Genomic DNA, 16,905 nt, shown 5'->3' on the forward strand with positions numbered 1-16,905 from the left:
GCGTGTATAAGAAATAATCTAGAAATAAGAGAATAGTCTTGTTTTTCTCTGAGGCTCTCGTTTCTCCTCTTTCTGAGCACAGAGACCCTCAAAACTAGAACTAACAGAAGAAAGAGAAAGTACAGATCTTTCACATTTGAAGAGTCCGAGTGTCTTTTTTTTTTTTTTTGAGCAAAGCTAAATTATCACAAAGTCATTCCCAGTTTAAATTCAGAACATAGCATAGCTTAAAAAAGACTTTAGAATGAATTGGAAAATTCTAAATATATTTGTATTATACATAGGAAATCTTGTAAAAAGAATAACTGCTTTTTCAAGATAGGAAAGAAAGCCCTAGCTGGTTTGGCTCAGTGGATAGAGTGTTAGCCTGGGGACCGAAGGGTGCCGGGTTTGATTCTGGTCAAGGGCACATGCCTGGGTTGTGGGCTCCATCCCCAGTAGGGGGCATGCAGGAGACAGCCCATCAGTCATTCTCTCTTATCATTGATGTTTCTATCTCTCTCCTCCTCCCTTCCTCTCTGAAATCAATAAAAATATATTTAAAAAAAAAAAAAAGATAGGAAAGAAAAAAACCCTAGGTATTAAACTGGACTAGATTAGTGAGTTACATGACAAATCTTTTTTTAAAATATGTTTATAATTGTTAATGCATTTGTCTTTTAAATCCTGTAGGTAATAAAAAGTGTAATTATAAACCAAAAATACTATAATACTGGCTTTCCTGGAGATCTCTTTTTCTTCATATGGCTTGGAGTTACTATCTAGTGTCCTTTCATTTCAAGCTGAAGGAATCCAGTTCACACTTCTTATAGGGCAAGTCTAGTGATAGTGCACTCCCTTCGCTTTTATTAATATGCAAATGGATTAATTTCTTCCTTGTATATTTGAAGTACCGTTTCGCTGGATATAGAATTCTCAGTTGACAGATTTTTTTCCTTCCAGCACTACGTCATTCCACTGTCTTCTGGCCTTTCAGGTTTCTGATGAGCAGGATAACTTTTTTAACAGGAGAGGTTACACCTACTATTAAGCTAGTAACATATTGTAAGGGCAACAGTGGTGGCTAACATTAATCAGGTGAGTGGTTACTGTGAACCACGTACTATCCTTTCCGTAAATTTTCTCACTGATTCTCAACAGTCATCCTGTTAGGCAGGAGTCTCATTCTCCCCGTATCACAGGTTAGAAAACCAAGGCTCCGAGAAGTAAAGAGACTCTAAATATCTACCAATTGAAACTGATGGAGGTGGCACTGTCACCTGTGTTTCTAGTCACTGCCCCATGTCAGCTCTTATTCCAGGTCATTGCATGAGGTCTAATCACTAATGTTTAAAACCCTGAAGTCCCTGACAGCTTGGATAGGGAATATCAGAGAGACCAAGACCCAAGACATTAGACTTGTGTTGAGTTTGCCGTTGTTTTATGCCAACAGTTAATAATCCCACAGACACCCCTTTAAGAGAAGGAAGCTGAACTAGGCTGAGGCCTGGGTTTGTCACCACCCCTCCAGGCTCACTCCTCAGGGAAAGCGGCCACCTTACTGGGGCAGGGTGGGGAAGGGGGTGCCCCCTGGTCAGGACAGCCTCATTGCTGTTGGCCTGGGGGGAATAGCCCCTGACCCCGGGACCCCACGGATCTTGTGCCGAGTCAATACCAAGGTTCCTCCGTGTTGTGTGACCAGGTGACCTGAGTCATGTAGGCCCTGCGCTCTCTTTGATGAGTTTTGAATAGTATTCAAGGCCTTTGGTGCCTTTGGTGTCAGCTCTTGTCCTTTCCACTGCTGCTCCTGCCTGAGCAGTGCCTGACTTATTCACACCACCACTTGTCAGAGAAGCCAACGGAGGCCGCAAGAGCTACAGGACGTGGAATGCAGAAATCTCAATGTGGGATCCAAGGTTCAGAGTCGGAGAGCATAAATGTGTCGGGAAATGCCAAGCTAACTTCCCACAGCCACCTCGGTTTGCATTAACTTCAGGGGTCGTAGACATTGAAGCCCGTAGTTAGTGGCATAAATGTAAATCGCGAGGGCTGTCTGCCTCTGACACGTGGCTTGCTGCTTGTTGCTCTGGGAACTGTCACGTGGGCAGTTCTTCATTGTTGTGCTCCATGGTTCTGAGTCTTTGTCTGATGAGGTTCCCCCTCAAAATACATGCACACATAGGGTCTTTGTCTCTCAGCCTGGCTTTTTTATGCCCTAGGGTGTGAGGAAGGGAATTATTTTTGATGCATGATTCAGAGTATATCCGTTACTAGATGGGAGGTTGCATTTCCCTTTTATCATCTGTTATAACTTAGGTGAGTGTGAAGGTCACTGGAAGAGGGATTAGCTGTCTTTCCTATCATTTTAGACACCAGAGAATATCTCTGATAGTCTCTTCTCAGACACTGAGCAGTAAATATGTTGAATGGTGATGTAAGAGGTGAATTTAGGAACATTTAGAAAAAGGAAGGTCATTTATTAGCCTTGGGGGGGAAATTTGGTAGATAAGTGCTGTAATCATAATCCCTCGCTGTCCGCTTGGCTTGTCGTCCTTCTGATTTATGAAATAACCATAAGGTAGGTCTTAATTTTAGAGGCCAGTAATCTGTTCTACTGATCACGGAGGAGAGTGGAAAAAAGAAACATACCCAATTCCTGAAAGGAAAATTCTCCCAGGGTGAGATCACTTGCTGAGCATGAGTTGGGGGAATTAGCTTTTGCTGAAATTGTCATTCTCGTATCTTGCCAAACTATTGCAACATCTGAATGAAGTGGTTTGACATTCCTATTTTAAAATATTTCCGCAGCTATTTTAACATTTTTTTGATAGTGTGCTTAAATTTCAGGGAATTGTGGCTAAGGGTCCATAGGTACAAAGCAATAATCCTCTAATAGAAGTTCATTTAACTCAAATAAAGAATTAAACATTCTAAGTGAGAATAATTTATGTAGAAACAGAGTCTCTGCTCATGGAAACTCTGCCCGAATGAGTTTGCGGGGAACACAGTCCACTCAAATGGCAACGGTTTCCCCGGCGTGGTTGCCAGTGCCCATTTCTGTCGTGCAGTCACTGACGAATTCCTAATGGTCAGAAATGGGTTTTTGTGCTTTTAGCTTGCTTGGCCATTGGGCATCTCTCAGACCTGTCAACCACACCCTTTCCTCCGAGCCTGGGCCAAACCACAGCCATCATTTGTGCCTCTTCACTTACCATTGAAGGGGAGTCCTCCCCAGGATGTCCTTTAACCCCCTTTCTTCCATCCTTCCTGTGTCCCTCGGAGCTCTTACCCAAGCTGCTGGTTTTCACTGTGTCTGTATGTTGAGGGACCCCAACCTGTGTCCCCCTCCTCCTGACCATCCCCAGCTCCAGTCCGTCTCCTCTTTCATATTTCAGTATCGCGCTTCCCCAACCTCCCCCCCACCTCCCCAAACCCATTCCCCACCCGGCTTCCAGAGCAATCTTCCTAAAACATGTCTGATGGTGTAAGGGCAACCGTCTTAGACTGCTACTTGTCTGTTACCAAGAAAAGGGCAGCAAATTTGGAAATTTGGCACTTACTGCGGAAAAAGTGACATTTCATTAAAAAAGAAAAACACCTAATTTTTTAGGACTCTGCCACAAGATAGGAAGGAACCCTAAAGGGGCTCACGCAAACCACCCTGTGTCGCGGTTCATTGAAAGTGAAAGAACAATTGAGGGGAACCTCCCTCCCGTGGGAGCCCCCCAGCCGTCACGCAGGGCCTGATCCAGAACGCCGGTGTCTGCCCAGACCTTAAATCCCAGCGAGACGGGCTTTCCAGTCTGTGTGGGCAAGAGAAGTGGGAACTGAGCGTTCTTTCGTTTCTTTTCCTGACCAGAGGTTTGCCCTGCCCGCTCCGTCTTAAAGCTGCAGCTCTGACCGCTGAGGCAGGACTTTATTTTTAAGTCCTCGGCGGCCTCAGTGTCTGCCCAAGTGGCCCTCGAGAATGGCAGTGAAGGAGTGTGTCCACTGAAGAAGCCTGAGTCTGCACCTTCCTGAGTGAGTGGTTGTAGAACCCAGTCTTGGCTGGAGAGAGCACCTGCTGTTGATTTTTTTTTAAGTGCTGGCCTTCATTTTGAACTTTATTTACTGAACTCTGCTGATAACTTGGGAAGAGTATAGAGACAGCTTTCCTAGTCCCAGGCACTGTAAACCACAATTCTTCAAAAATATCTCTCATCCCTTTTTTTTTTTTTTAAACCCATCCCAGGTTCTGGTATACAGTATGTGCAATCCTCACACCATAGGTTTTCAAATGCACCCTTTTGAAACACATCGATAGCAGAAGGCTAATTCTGTCTTCTAGCCGAGGAGGGTGAGGCTGTAATTTCTATAGTTTAAATTCTAAAATGCATTTTGTTGGCTAATTGCAAAATTATGATGTTCCTTATAACTGCAAATCACATCTTTCCTCCCTATCCATGTTCTGACACTCACCCCTCCACCCCCTTTCAAAATCAGTGAGTTAAAGAAAAACATATTTCATGTTATCTAAATCCTCCGGCCCGCCCCTAGGCTCCCATATGCTCCGCGTTAAATGTCTGCATAGCTGCGTCTTGCTATTGTTTTAACATTTGGTCTAATGCCTGGGGAGTGGGCGTTCTCTTTAAGCTGCTTCTACTCAATTCTCAGCAGAGAAAGCAATATTTTGTTATGAGGTAAAGTTTCAAGCCAGGCCCTGGCCAGGGTCTTCCCCACGGGGGAGGAGGAAAGTAGGAACTGCCAGCGCGACGATAATTCTCCTTGAATTTTAGCTCATTAAAATCTCCCCTGGTCCTTGGGGGGGTTATTTATTGATGTAAGCATCTAGCACTTGTCCCTTCCAGAAAGAATTAGCAGCTATGATGTGATCATTGCTAAGGGAGGGGGTTTTGTCCTGTCTCTGTGGGACCGGGTGTCCCCAGCTGCTGCTTAGCACAGCCCATGGCAGCGCTGAGTTTGGGTCCGGAGTCCAGGGGTCGGATGAGATTGCCGAGATTTATAGGTAATGAAAAGAACAGGTTGTATCGAAGACACCACGTGTAGGAAACGAAGTGTTCTTAGGGGACTTGTGTGAACCTGTGATCCTTGGCCTTTTCCAAAACGAACATTTCAGTCTTGTACATGTTAACTGTTTAGAGATGTTTTAACGTGTTCTGTTTTTGCTGCTATTGTGCATGAAAATAGAGCAAAAATGGTGTTTCTTATCTGCGGGTCCTTTTCAACAGCGTGGAACCTTTGTGTTTCTCTTGAGACTCACTGTAGTTAAAGGTCTGCCCTGGTGCAGGTAAAGGAAGAGGCGCATTTTCTTACTCAGATGTGACATCCTCCTTCTGTAAGAACACCTTTTCCCCGAAATATAACATCGCCCGAAAGTCTGGCTGTTTTTCAGATCTATCTGTAGAGAGCGCGTGTGGCATTAACACACCAGATTGTTGGTAGTGTTGGCTTTAAACATCTTGATTTCGTCTTGCAGCGTTGTGGCCACGGAGCATGAGGAGAGAATGGTTGTTTCAGCAGGGACTTGTCTTTTTAATGTGATTCATGCACTCAATTCGCCGAGAACCATTTCAGTGAATTCATTCTTCTTCCTGTGCCTTAATGAAGTACGAGACTGGAAAGCACAAGCACTGTTTGCCTCATTAGTGTTGCTCAGTGAATGTTAATTCACTTGGTCCTATTTGCATGATCAAACTGATCTGGGCTTTATTGGCTCTTTGAAAAGACATGCGTTTACGTTGTTACTGTGCTTCTCCTGTGTCGGGAGCTGGGAGCTGCCCTGGATCTTGGCCATTTTGTTCATAAGCCAAGTAGGACTGTCATGGTTTGCTTCCCCTCGCTGCCGCCTCTGGTCCCAAGAGGCCAAAGAGACTTCAGCTGACAAGGTCTCTTGCCCAGAAGGTGTTACAGACTCTCAGGTTGAGGAGCTGGCTTAGTTCTCCGTCGAGATTGTCAGGGATCAGCCTGTCCAAGCTGAGAGTGGAGGAGGGTGAGTGGAGCACGGTTGTTGACCGGGTGGTTGGGGGATGGTGGTGGCAGGGCATTGAGTCTGGAAAGCAGAGGGCAGGCAGCTGCCCTCTCTTTCTACCTCACAGAGGACTCTAAACAAGACGTATAGTAGGGATACCTACACTTGCTGAGCCTCCGTTAGCTTATCTACTAAATGGGTATAGGCACGCCGCCTTCACATATTTGGGGTATTCAGTGAGATATTGGCAGCACCGAGGGGACATGTGCAGGCGCAGCCATTTCCCCCCAAGAATCTAAGATTCCTTCTTCTCTGTCCCTCCACATACAGATCCAGTTTCAGATCCTCGGTTGCTTCCTTGGTGCGGGGGCAGGTGGTCACTCTTTGGTTGAGCTCAGAGCTGCCCGCTTACCCTACCTCTAGACATGACCTTCCTACCAGACACATTCCCCCAGCACTGTGTTGGCAGAATTCAAACAGAACCGACATCCTAAATGTGTTTTGTAGTAGTGGTTTCATTCTTTCCTTTTTCTTTAAAAAAAAAACAACAAAAGTTTTTCACGAGACTAACCAAGGCCTCAAGGAAAAGGAGATCCTTTCTCGAGCTTTTGAACACCCTTCCATACATCTAGTACAAGCTCCACGTGGCTCTCGTTTTGATGGTTCAATTGTACAGGCCGGAGGCCCCCTGCTCTGGTCGCATCTTCAAGTGGCCTCAGTACAGCAACCCCAATGATCCTCCTAAGCCGCTGTGTGACTCAGGGTGCCACCCACCCCGGCGCCCCTTCCGTCTCCGCCTTCCATCGTAGTTTTCTTTGGCCTCGCCCTTTCTTGATGTTGCAGTGAGCTGTGAAAACACGTAAATGACAATAAAATGCTACATACACTGGAGTGACGACCCTGGAGAAAGTGCTGGCCTCCCTTTCCTTCAGGGTATGATAAACACATTCTCAGTACTAACCAGCATGAGCTGCGTTAGTCAGTCAGTCCATGATTCTGTCCGGGTCGTCATTGTGGAGCAAAACTCGGGAACTGCGGTGGCCTGTTACGTTCAAAGCATTTGACATTGATCGCTCGGCATGTCTTTATTCAACAGATTGAACCCTGTGTGGTGTTTTTCTTTTTCCAGCTTCAAGAGGCTAACATTGTGGTCTTAGGCTCGCCCAAGCCAGAAGAGGTTCCCCTTTCTTGGATACAACCAGAAACGATTGTTCTCAACTGTTCCCATGACTTGCTATCAGGTAAGTGTGTTAAAATAGGCGCCGGGCTGCTGATAAAAAATAGGTGTGATTGTTACAAAGCAGGTTAACCTTATTCAAAAGAGTATGTTCCCGAGATGTTTGCTGGTCATTGTCAGTCTGCGTGCACAGGGGAGGAAACTGAGTGTTGACGTGCCCACCTTTTGGGTTACTGACACGGGAACCACATTGTCCGCCAAAGAGAAGCCAGGAGGCCAAGTGCAGTGGCTGCCTCCGCCTCCTCCCCTGCCGGCCTCCAGCATCAAGCAGCCAAGTCAGCTGTGGCCTAACGCAGATCATTTGTACGTGTGTGAGGTCAGCTAGAGAGCGTGGTTTCCGCGGTCTCTTAAAAAGCACCAGAATCCTTCCTTCCAAACAAATCTCAGCCAAACCTCAACATGCAAACAGTGGCCAGGAGGGATGGAAAATGGAGACCAGCCCTCGTGTCTCCCAGGTTTCCCTGCAATGAACCCCCTAGAGGCGCCTCAGAGCAGTGTGAAAGTCCCCATTACAGACGGGTGGTGTCAGGATTGATATTTGATGGTGTTTCACCAAGGCATCTGGGAATGCCGGGTCACCCCAGGCCCACGGTTAGGGCAGCTCAAGCTGTGCCAGCACCAGGGCACCCAGCCAGGCGGCGGTAGGTGCAGGCCCACAGGAGGGACCCTTCTCTCACTCAGAGAAATAAAAGCTCTGGGCCACGCTCAGCCCGCCTCAAGTCCCTGAGTGGCATGTAGATGCAGAGATACTGGCAAAGGGAGGCGAAGGAACCCTCCTTCCTTGCTACCTGTGGCCTCCAAATCTCAGCATGAAGCGAGGGAGTCTCCTGAGGGCCTGGAGGACAGCGCTGTTTTTCCCCAGAGCTGGTCGGAACTTGGGCCAAAGTCTCCTCTCCCATCTTGCCAGTACCACACTGGGGTTGAAGCCTTAGAGAATGGTATCCAGGAGAAAATAAAAATAACTTCTGACCCAGTCACCTCGACAACCATTTTACATATTGTCATTCAAAAAGCATTCAACATAATTTTATGGGACATATAGAATGAAAAGAAAATATATGATATGAAAAGCATTATTGACATTCATATAACTCTTTCTTCAAAGAGAAATATTGGATCTTCCCCTCCAGGAAATGTGGCTCCTCTCAGAATTAAGCACTCAGATTAAAAACCCCTTAGGCCCGTGCGGCTCTTTGGCCCCTTGAGTGTGGCTCTTCCTAAGCCTTAGGAGGACCCTAATTAAGTAAATAACAATGTACCTACCTATATAGTTTAAGTTTAAAAAATTTGGCTCTCAAAAGAAATTTCAATCGTTGTACTGTTGATAGTTGGCTCTGTTGACTAATGAGTTTGCTGACCACTGCCTTAGGCTGAAGGGGGTGAGGTGGATTGGGGAGGGCAAGGGAAATCGATGCTCAGGAATTTCCCAGAATGCTTGTGTACTCAGCTCTTGGGTGAAGAGCACATAGATGAAGGCAGCTATTAGGTGCACTACAATGTGAATTGGGATTTACGGCTTTTTTTTTTTTTTTTAGCAAACAGAAGGCATCTTCTAAATAACTTCTTTGAAATAACTGTAGTCTCTGGATATAACTTTTTTCCCCTGAAAAAATAAATACCTAGCCCATAAAATGGTAGATGGAGCAGATCTGCCCCTCTCCTCAGAATCCTTGTTGGAAAGTCAGTTATGACATTACTTGTTAGAATGAATGTTACTTTGTATAATATTTACTTGAAGTTTTTTATTAGAGCTTATATATTTAGGGCAATATTTTCATAATTCTGGCTGAATTATGGGATATACCGAATGAAAAGAAAATAATATGATTTGAAAAGCATTGAAGGAGAGTCTACTTCCATATTCTCTCTCCCTTTTTTAAAAATATACTTTTATTGATTTCAGAAAGGAAGGGAGAGGGAGCGAGAGATAGAAACATCAAGGATGAGAAAGAATCATTGATTGGCTGCCTCTTGCATGCCCCACACTGGGGATCTAGCCTACAACCCAATTCCCAGTCATGTACGCTGACTGGGAATCGAACCATGATCTCTTGGTTCATAGGTCGATGCTCAACCACTGAGCAACACTGGCCAGGCTCCCTCCATGTTCTTTTGTAATCCCTTTGAGACCCATGATTTTATGCAGGTGACATATTTTATTAGTGAAACTTTGTCTTATTAATAAATTTCTTTTTACGACCTTCACTTATCTGGTTCAGTAGTAGTTTTCTTGTTGTTTTTGCATGCCCAGAGTCCAGAATAGTGCCTGACACATTGTAAGTGCTCAGTTAATACTGAGTGCTGGATGAGTGAATAAATGTGGGCTCAGCTCAGAATTGCACTTCGATTGCAGTTTTAAGTTAGCTGTAGATGTAGAGACATTTCCTTGAATTTGTCTCCCACCTAGAAGCAGGACTGGCAGGGCCGAGTCAAAGATGAAAAACACTGTGCAGATGAAATGGATGAGCATTTTCCAGTCTGTACTGTTTACAATTATCATGCATTCCTCGGTAGTCAAAGTTTTCATTTTAACAACTTTGAGTAGTATGAAAATTTAATCTATGAGTAGTAAATTGGTGGAAGACCCCCTTTTATATAATCTTTCCCCTTTGAAAAAATGAATAGACTTTTTCAATTATTATTAAAAGGAGAAATGCTTTTATTTAAACTCAAGAACAAAAGAATTTTTAATAAACTTGTGATTGACTGAAGTCAGGGTTTTTTAATGAAGTTTTTATGCTTATCTTAATGGTACAGGGTTTCCCTACTCTCTCCCTCCCTGTAAAATTAGTTGGGGTATGGTGATTTACGATGAGGTGATTCAGTAGAGGCATTTTATTGAATATGTGATCTCTGGAGATGTTTTCCTGATGGTTGATATCCTAGAAGCAGTGTTCAGAAAACAATTGCACCTACTTTGTTGGATCTGTTCGCTCTTCTATGGCTTGACTCTGTTTAGATTTAAAACAGGGTCCAGCCGGCATGGCTCAATGGTTGAGCATCGACCTATGAACCAGGAGGTCACAGTTCCTGGTCAGGGCACATGCCCAGGTTGCAGGCTCGGCTCCTGGTGGGGGTGTGCAGGAGGCAGTTGATCAATGATTCTCTTTCATCCTTGATGTTTCTGTCTCTCTCTCTCCCTCTCCCTTCCTCTCTGAAATCGATCAAAATTTATTTTTATAAAGAAAAAAAACAACAACAGGGACATGGCAATGTTCAGTTTCCTAGTTATAAGGTATATTTTTATTAAAGAAAATTATTTCAGATTATGAAAGAAGTGGGCTGTGATTTTGTAGTGCTATGCTTGCTAAAGCAAGACCATTTGTACCCCAATATTAGGGCTTGTTTCCTGATGTACCAAACGAGACAAAGAAGAAACGGGTGTATGTCTTGGGCCCAGAGAACAGTATGAAAACCGCAACTTTGTGTTTTCATAAAGTTGGGTCAGAATAGTTTATGGCATCATGTTAAGCAAACATAACTGTTAGTGTGGAGTAGGGGAGGAATGAATGAGATGCCTCCTCATGTGCCAGGCTCTTTCATGGGAGCTGCCAATAGACGGCCCACTTTCTCACTCCATTTCATTGTTGTCACACCAGCACACAAAATAACTCATATCAGCGGAATGAAAGTTTACATGTGAGAAATCAAGCACAAGGAAGGAAGAGTTCCAATGAGGTTCTGAGGATGTAAGAACCCAGCTTTAGAGAAATAGGGCATGTGTGTATTTTAATCATTATCCTATTAGAGTTGGAATGTGTGCTTATGACTTTTGAACTTTAATTCTAAAATCCATTGTATCTATTACCATTTTCCTTAATTTTTTTTTCTTTCTTTTTTTTTTTTTTAGGAAATTCTAGATGTTTTGGATCTATCCCTGAGATATATTTTTGCCAGTTGTTTTTTTATTTCAAAATTTAATTAGTTCTCAATACAATATATTATTTAATGCTTTCCTTTTATTCTTTTTTTAAAGTCTCAGCCATTTAGAATAAACAAGTCTGTATCAATTTTTTCTTAATTTGGTTTCAGTGATTTCAAAAGGGCTGATATATAATTAATACTAATTTTTTAACCCTTTCTTTGAAGATTCTTACATTGTATTCTTTTTAAAAATAGTAACACAAGTTATTTGATAGAGTAGTTCAGGTGTTTTAAGTGAGAAATTCTTGAGCATAGTCACAAAAATTGTACTGAAATTTTATTTATTGCCTTTTACTGTTAATGTATTTAACTTAATACATTAACTTAAGTTGATATCTTTCACTTAAAAGCTAATCATTTTTTTGAACAGTTCATCTTTACTAATTTGTAATTTTTAGCTCTTTCTATTGTAAAACTTTCACATAATTTTTTGGTGACTTGTTCTCCTGGGAGGAGGAGAAAATATTTAGAATTCAGTCTGTGGGTTTATGCAGCGCATGTTTTATAAGAAGGGTGCCCTCGGCCAGATTGCAAAATAAGCTGAAGCGTTTCCATGTGACCGAGATGGCAGGGAGACTGCAGAATGCCCATGCCCCTCCCACTCATTTATTATGGCAACATTCCCAAGTGGCCTCAAAATAGCTCCTGTCAGAAAAGGCCTGTTCTGATTTCCAGGGAAAGTACTGTAACACTTTAGCCTTAAATTTTCTTATCGTGGAAAGTTTGGTTATTATAATACAAACTAGAGGCCGGTGCATGAAATTCATGCAATGGGGGGGGGGGGGTCCCGGGGGTCCCCTCAGCCCGGCCAGCACCCTCTCACAATACGGGAAATCCCTCTTGCAATCCGGGACCTCTGGCTCCCAACCGCTCGCCTGCCTGCCTGCCTGATTGCCCCTAACCACTCTGCCTGCCTGCCTGATTGCCCCTAACCACTCTGCCTGCCTGCCTGGTCACCCCTAACTGCTCGCCTGCCTGCATGATCACCCCTAACTGCCTCTGTCTGCCTGCCTGATCGCCCCTAACTGCTCGCCTGTCTGCCTGATCGCCCCTAACAGCCTCTGACTCATCCCCCACACTTGGGATCCAGGCTTTCCTCCTCCGGGCGGCCACAGGCAACCGAGACCTGGGCTTCCCTCCCTCTGGCCAGTCTCAGGCAACCAGGACCTGTGCTGGCTTTGCCCGGCCGGCCGCAGGCACCTGGGACCCAGGCGGCTTCGCCCGGGCCCCGGCTTTGTCAGGGAGGACCTCCGGAATGATGTCTGGAAGACATCTGGTCTATCCAGTCTAATTAGCATATTACCCTTTTATTAGTATAGATTATAAATTAAAGGCTGTCTTTTAAAGTGAGTCATTGACTTGTCCCTGGAGGAGCCATGAGTGAATGGGGAGTGTTTAGTGGAAGTGAAAAGACCCATTTGGTTTGGGATGAACACTGGCTGGACTCACAGGCCAGTGTAGACAGCCCTCTGGGTGGGGCCGCCCTCCGTACAGGCAGGAGTTGAGATAATTTTCCTTTCCCCGTTCTTTTCAGATGAAATTTATTAAGGATGTATTCCTAATTTGTCAAGTTACCATCTTAATTGCTTCGAATTCTCTGGATTCAGAATTTTTAAGTTAGTTTTAAGATGCATCGATCGTACTACAAAAGGAAGTTGTTCGTGTTAGAAATTTTGTGAAGTAACAAGTAGCACAGAAGAAAGCGACAGTAACTTTTGATCTTGTCACCTTGAGATAACCATCTTGTATTTTTCCACTAAAAAAGCATTACACTTAATTTTATTGGAATGACTATAGTAGTAGGAGGGAAAGAAAACAGTATGATATAAAAGCATTACTGAAACTCAGATAACTTCCTTCAAAAAGAGAAATACTGGTTCCTATGAGATTCTCCTAAGATTTAAAATACATGTATGTTTTGTGTTGTTTTAACATCCTTTTTATGTTAGCCAGTTCTGTTGCATGGAAGGCAGTGGTTGAGATTACGGGAGGAATTATTCACTTGTAATTCCATAGGCAAAATGTTCTTTATTGACAGGGGTATTTGTGATTCTGTTCCGGGAACATACATTTCTAAATTGATACCAGTTCCTAGAATCTAGCTTTTTCCCTGTGTTTCCATCATTTAAGGATAGAGGTAAGAATGAGGAAAGCATAATTCTTTTCTGTAGTGGTTGGACAAGACCTTCCGATCAGATCTCTAGTGATGCAAACAAAGCAAAACAAATCTCTCTCATTCTCTAGACTCTTGGCTTTTGCCTGAACATGACTTATAAAACTGAAGTGTTGCTAATCCTTAAACCATACCTTAGGGACATGATTTTCCAACACCCTGAACACATCTGACAATAGGACATCACAGAACACTTACCCTGAAGTGTTTGGTGCTCTCTCTTGTGAAGTTCTGTCAGCAAAATGGATAATTTCAAAGTGTAGTGGCCAAAAAAGAGAGGAAGCATTTCTTAGTTCAGAAGAGTTGCTATTAGAAACGCGTCTCTTTAAGGGAGGATGTAGCTAAAGCATTTTTACATGTGTGTTTGCTTTTTATAATCTTTCAAGTGCCAATCACAGGAGGGAAAAGTAGAATTCTTATAAGTGCCTTTCTATTTTGAAAACCAGGTAATCCCCCAAATGAATATTCTAAAATGTCTCAGTTTCGATGGGAAATTGGTCACATCACTGTTAGGACAGGGAATTTTGTAATAATCAGAGAAAGCCTGATCTTTCACATAACCCTCTGGCTGGCTTTATCCTGTGGGAGTTCAGTCCCCCTACTTATACTTTGTATTCAATGTGTGAAATTGCTTTTATTTTATACGTATTGTTTAAACATACACACCATATGCCAAGCACTGTACCTACCATATCACACGCAGTTCTCACAAAATTCTATGAGGTCGATATTACCCACATCAATGAACAGGGTCAAAGTCACAGTTGCTGGTAGGAGGTAGAGGCAAGTTTTAATCCAGTCCAACTCTAGAGTCTGTGGCCCAATCAGGAGCCCCGGGATGGTGCCAGGGACTGGTGACCTACCTAGAGTCGTACCTGCCATGGCGCTCTAACTTGGGTGAAGATGAGAGCGTCACTCACTGTGCCGGCTTTTTACAAGGAGCCCTCGGATATAAATGACCATATGCTGAAAGTCTTTTTCCCCCCCTAACATGTTTTGCAGGGAAGCTTGGCTCTGGCTCTCCGGGTGTACCCTTCAGTGGTCCCATTGCGGAAAATGACGTGAGTCTCCTTGCTGCAGCTCTGCGGATTCAGGTGTGTTTGACACAGCTAAAGCATTTTTCCATGTGTGTTTGCTTTTTATAATCTTTCAAGTGCCAACCACAGGAGGGAAAAGTAGAATTTTGAGTTTGGAGCTTTGATTAATAGTGACTAATATTTTACTATTTTTTTGTGTGTGTGTGTGTGTGTGAAAAGATGAAGTATTAAGCACTTTGTACACCTGCGTCCTTTAATTTTATTTCTCTGTGTGTGTTACTATTTAATAATTTGATAATTTGCTTACTCTTATATCAACTGTAGAAGTGTTATACTTGAAATGTTGCAAATTTTTTTATATATTTTTAGTGATAGTAGAGAGGAAGAGAGAGGGAGAGAAACATCAACGATGAGAGAGAATCATCGATTGGCTGCCTCCTGCACACCCCCTACTGGGGATCTAGCCTGCAACCCAGGCATGTGCCCTTGACTGGAATTGAACCTGGGACTCTTCAGTCCGCAGGCTGATGCTCTATCCACCGGCCAAACCAAGGGTGCTCTTGCAAATTTTGGAAGCTAGGCATCCAGCCTGATGGTGCATATATTCTCTTGTTTTCCTCATTTTTTTCACTTCTAATGGAGATGAAGAAGCCACTCTATAAATTTAATCTGTGCACTTGATGCCTTAGTGAACACTTAAACTATTTTAGTAGTACATATATCTTATATTTTCCTTTTTAAGAAAAACCTACAAATTTAATTGCTTGAGAATGAAAGTATTCCTGATAGTCACTCGAGTCGCTGTGCCACTTGGTAATCATTTCCTGGCATGCCACCCCGGCACAGTGTTTGCACAGTTCACACCCTGCCCCGTCAGCATTTACGTTTCTAACATGCTTTCCTTCCCGTCCCTTCTGAAGAACATGGTTAGCAGTGGAAGGAGATGGCTTCGTGAGCAGCAGTACACGCGCTGGAGACTTCACTGCTTGAAACTTCAGCCGCTCTCCCCAGTACCCAGGTACCCGGTGATTTGTTTTTACTGATGTCAGCTCGTCAGAGTGCCTTAGGTCTCCGCAGTGACCCACTGAGGGGGCCTGCCTGGTGGTGTCATGCCCTCAACGGGAGATCATTTTCTCTAGTCAAATCGCCACGCTATTTTTTCCTATCGTTTAAGTGCTCCCAAATTAAATAATAATGAACATGTTTACCATATCCTATCATTTCTAATATATGGGGGTTTTTTTTCCATTTCTGAAATCAGTATGTACCTTACTGTCACTAATGTATATCCTGAATTAAATGGCAGTGGGGGTTTTTCTTCATTATCTATAAAATAATGGTGCCTTAGATTTGACCATACACAGTGATGTAATAATTGGAATATTCTTTTAATGTTAGAAATACCCAACACACGTCGTCTAGTTTTGAGGGCCGTGTAGGTTTCCACTCGGGGGGTAAATGGTCAGCCCTGCCAAACACCAGTCCGGTGGGAGTGTCCAGCGTATGTGGGAGGATCCACTGTCCCACAGGTCGCTCTCGGCTGGCCCCGGCAGATGTTTCCTTCGGAGTGGGCTTTGACAAAGTGTAAGCTGCATACTCTCTATAAATTTGGAAATACGAGCTGGAGAACAGTCTCAGCATTGTTAGCATAGTTAGATAAGGTGTCTGAGCCAGAGGAGTGCTCTCTCCAGCCTCATAGCGCTTCCTCTGTGGCTGCCCCCCACTCAGTGAGTTGGCCCCGCCCCTTTCATCAGAGGCCGACACAATGCCAGCGCTTGCCCAGGTGATCCCATCGCTTCCCCAGGTGGTCCCATCGTCACTGTTGGGAAACAGTGTCAGTGGTTATTGACTGAGTTTTCACTGGGTAACCAGTTGCGTTGTAGAGTTGACCTGTTTCCCAGGGCCTTTCCTGAACACTGGTTCGTTCGATTACGCCCCTGTTTCAGGCTGGTGAAACCCTCCAGGCCAGGCTTCCACCCCTGAAATAGACTAAACATCTTAGTCATCTTCTGTGTTCATTAATACATAAATCCCAAGGAATGTTGTTTTTCATAATATTATCCCTGTAGTTCTGGAATCTGTTTCATAAAATACTTTTCAAGTTACTTACGTCATTATAGGACCTTACTTTTTAAGAGTAAATGAGTAAATATTTGAGATGGGCTCCACCAAATTCTGTGCCACAATCTTTGCTTACATCAAAATAAATTGTCCTTGAGGGGAAAAGTGCTTTAATTGCTTAACCGAATTTGACTTCTAGCGCCACTGGGGAAAGAAAGGCAGGCTGACTAGTTTATAAATCACTAAGAAAATCAAAATGATGTCACTACCACTCTTTAGCTAGGGAAAAGAGAAAACCTTGGACATTTTCCAAGAGAGGGCTCTTCGATTTAGGATATTGTGGCAGGAAAGAGAGAGAGAGTAAAAGTGGGGAAAGAGAGAGGGGATAGCCTGGGAAGAATAATGAAGCAGGAGCATGGCAGTGAGGGGGAGGAAAACCTAAGGGCGTGGGAGAACCTGCCTGGAGGCACAGAGCTGAACCCTCATCTGCTGAGGTGCCCTGTCCCCTCTCTGAGCTGCCCTTGGG

The 16,905-nt window shown here is 43.8% G+C and overlaps 1 protein-coding gene across 1 annotated transcript in view; it reads left to right on the forward strand.

Annotated features, from left to right (window-relative positions):
- MTHFD1L (methylenetetrahydrofolate dehydrogenase (NADP+ dependent) 1 like) overlaps nucleotides 1-16,905 on the forward strand; it is a gene marked incomplete at its 5' end in the record, with an annotated part of 167,228 nt that overhangs the window by 19,895 nt on the left and 130,428 nt on the right. The window contains 3 exons of the mRNA XM_081093670.1: nucleotides 7,077-7,188; nucleotides 14,284-14,375; nucleotides 15,239-15,336. Of these exons, the coding sequence (XP_080949796.1) occupies nucleotides 7,077-7,188; nucleotides 14,284-14,375; nucleotides 15,239-15,336 (302 nt within the window). The remainder of the gene's footprint in view (nucleotides 1-7,076; nucleotides 7,189-14,283; nucleotides 14,376-15,238; nucleotides 15,337-16,905) is intronic.

This window comes from Myotis nattereri (genome assembly GCF_964212035.1).
Source record: "Myotis nattereri genome assembly, chromosome: 6".
Lineage (NCBI taxonomy): Eukaryota > Metazoa > Chordata > Mammalia > Chiroptera > Vespertilionidae > Myotis > Myotis nattereri.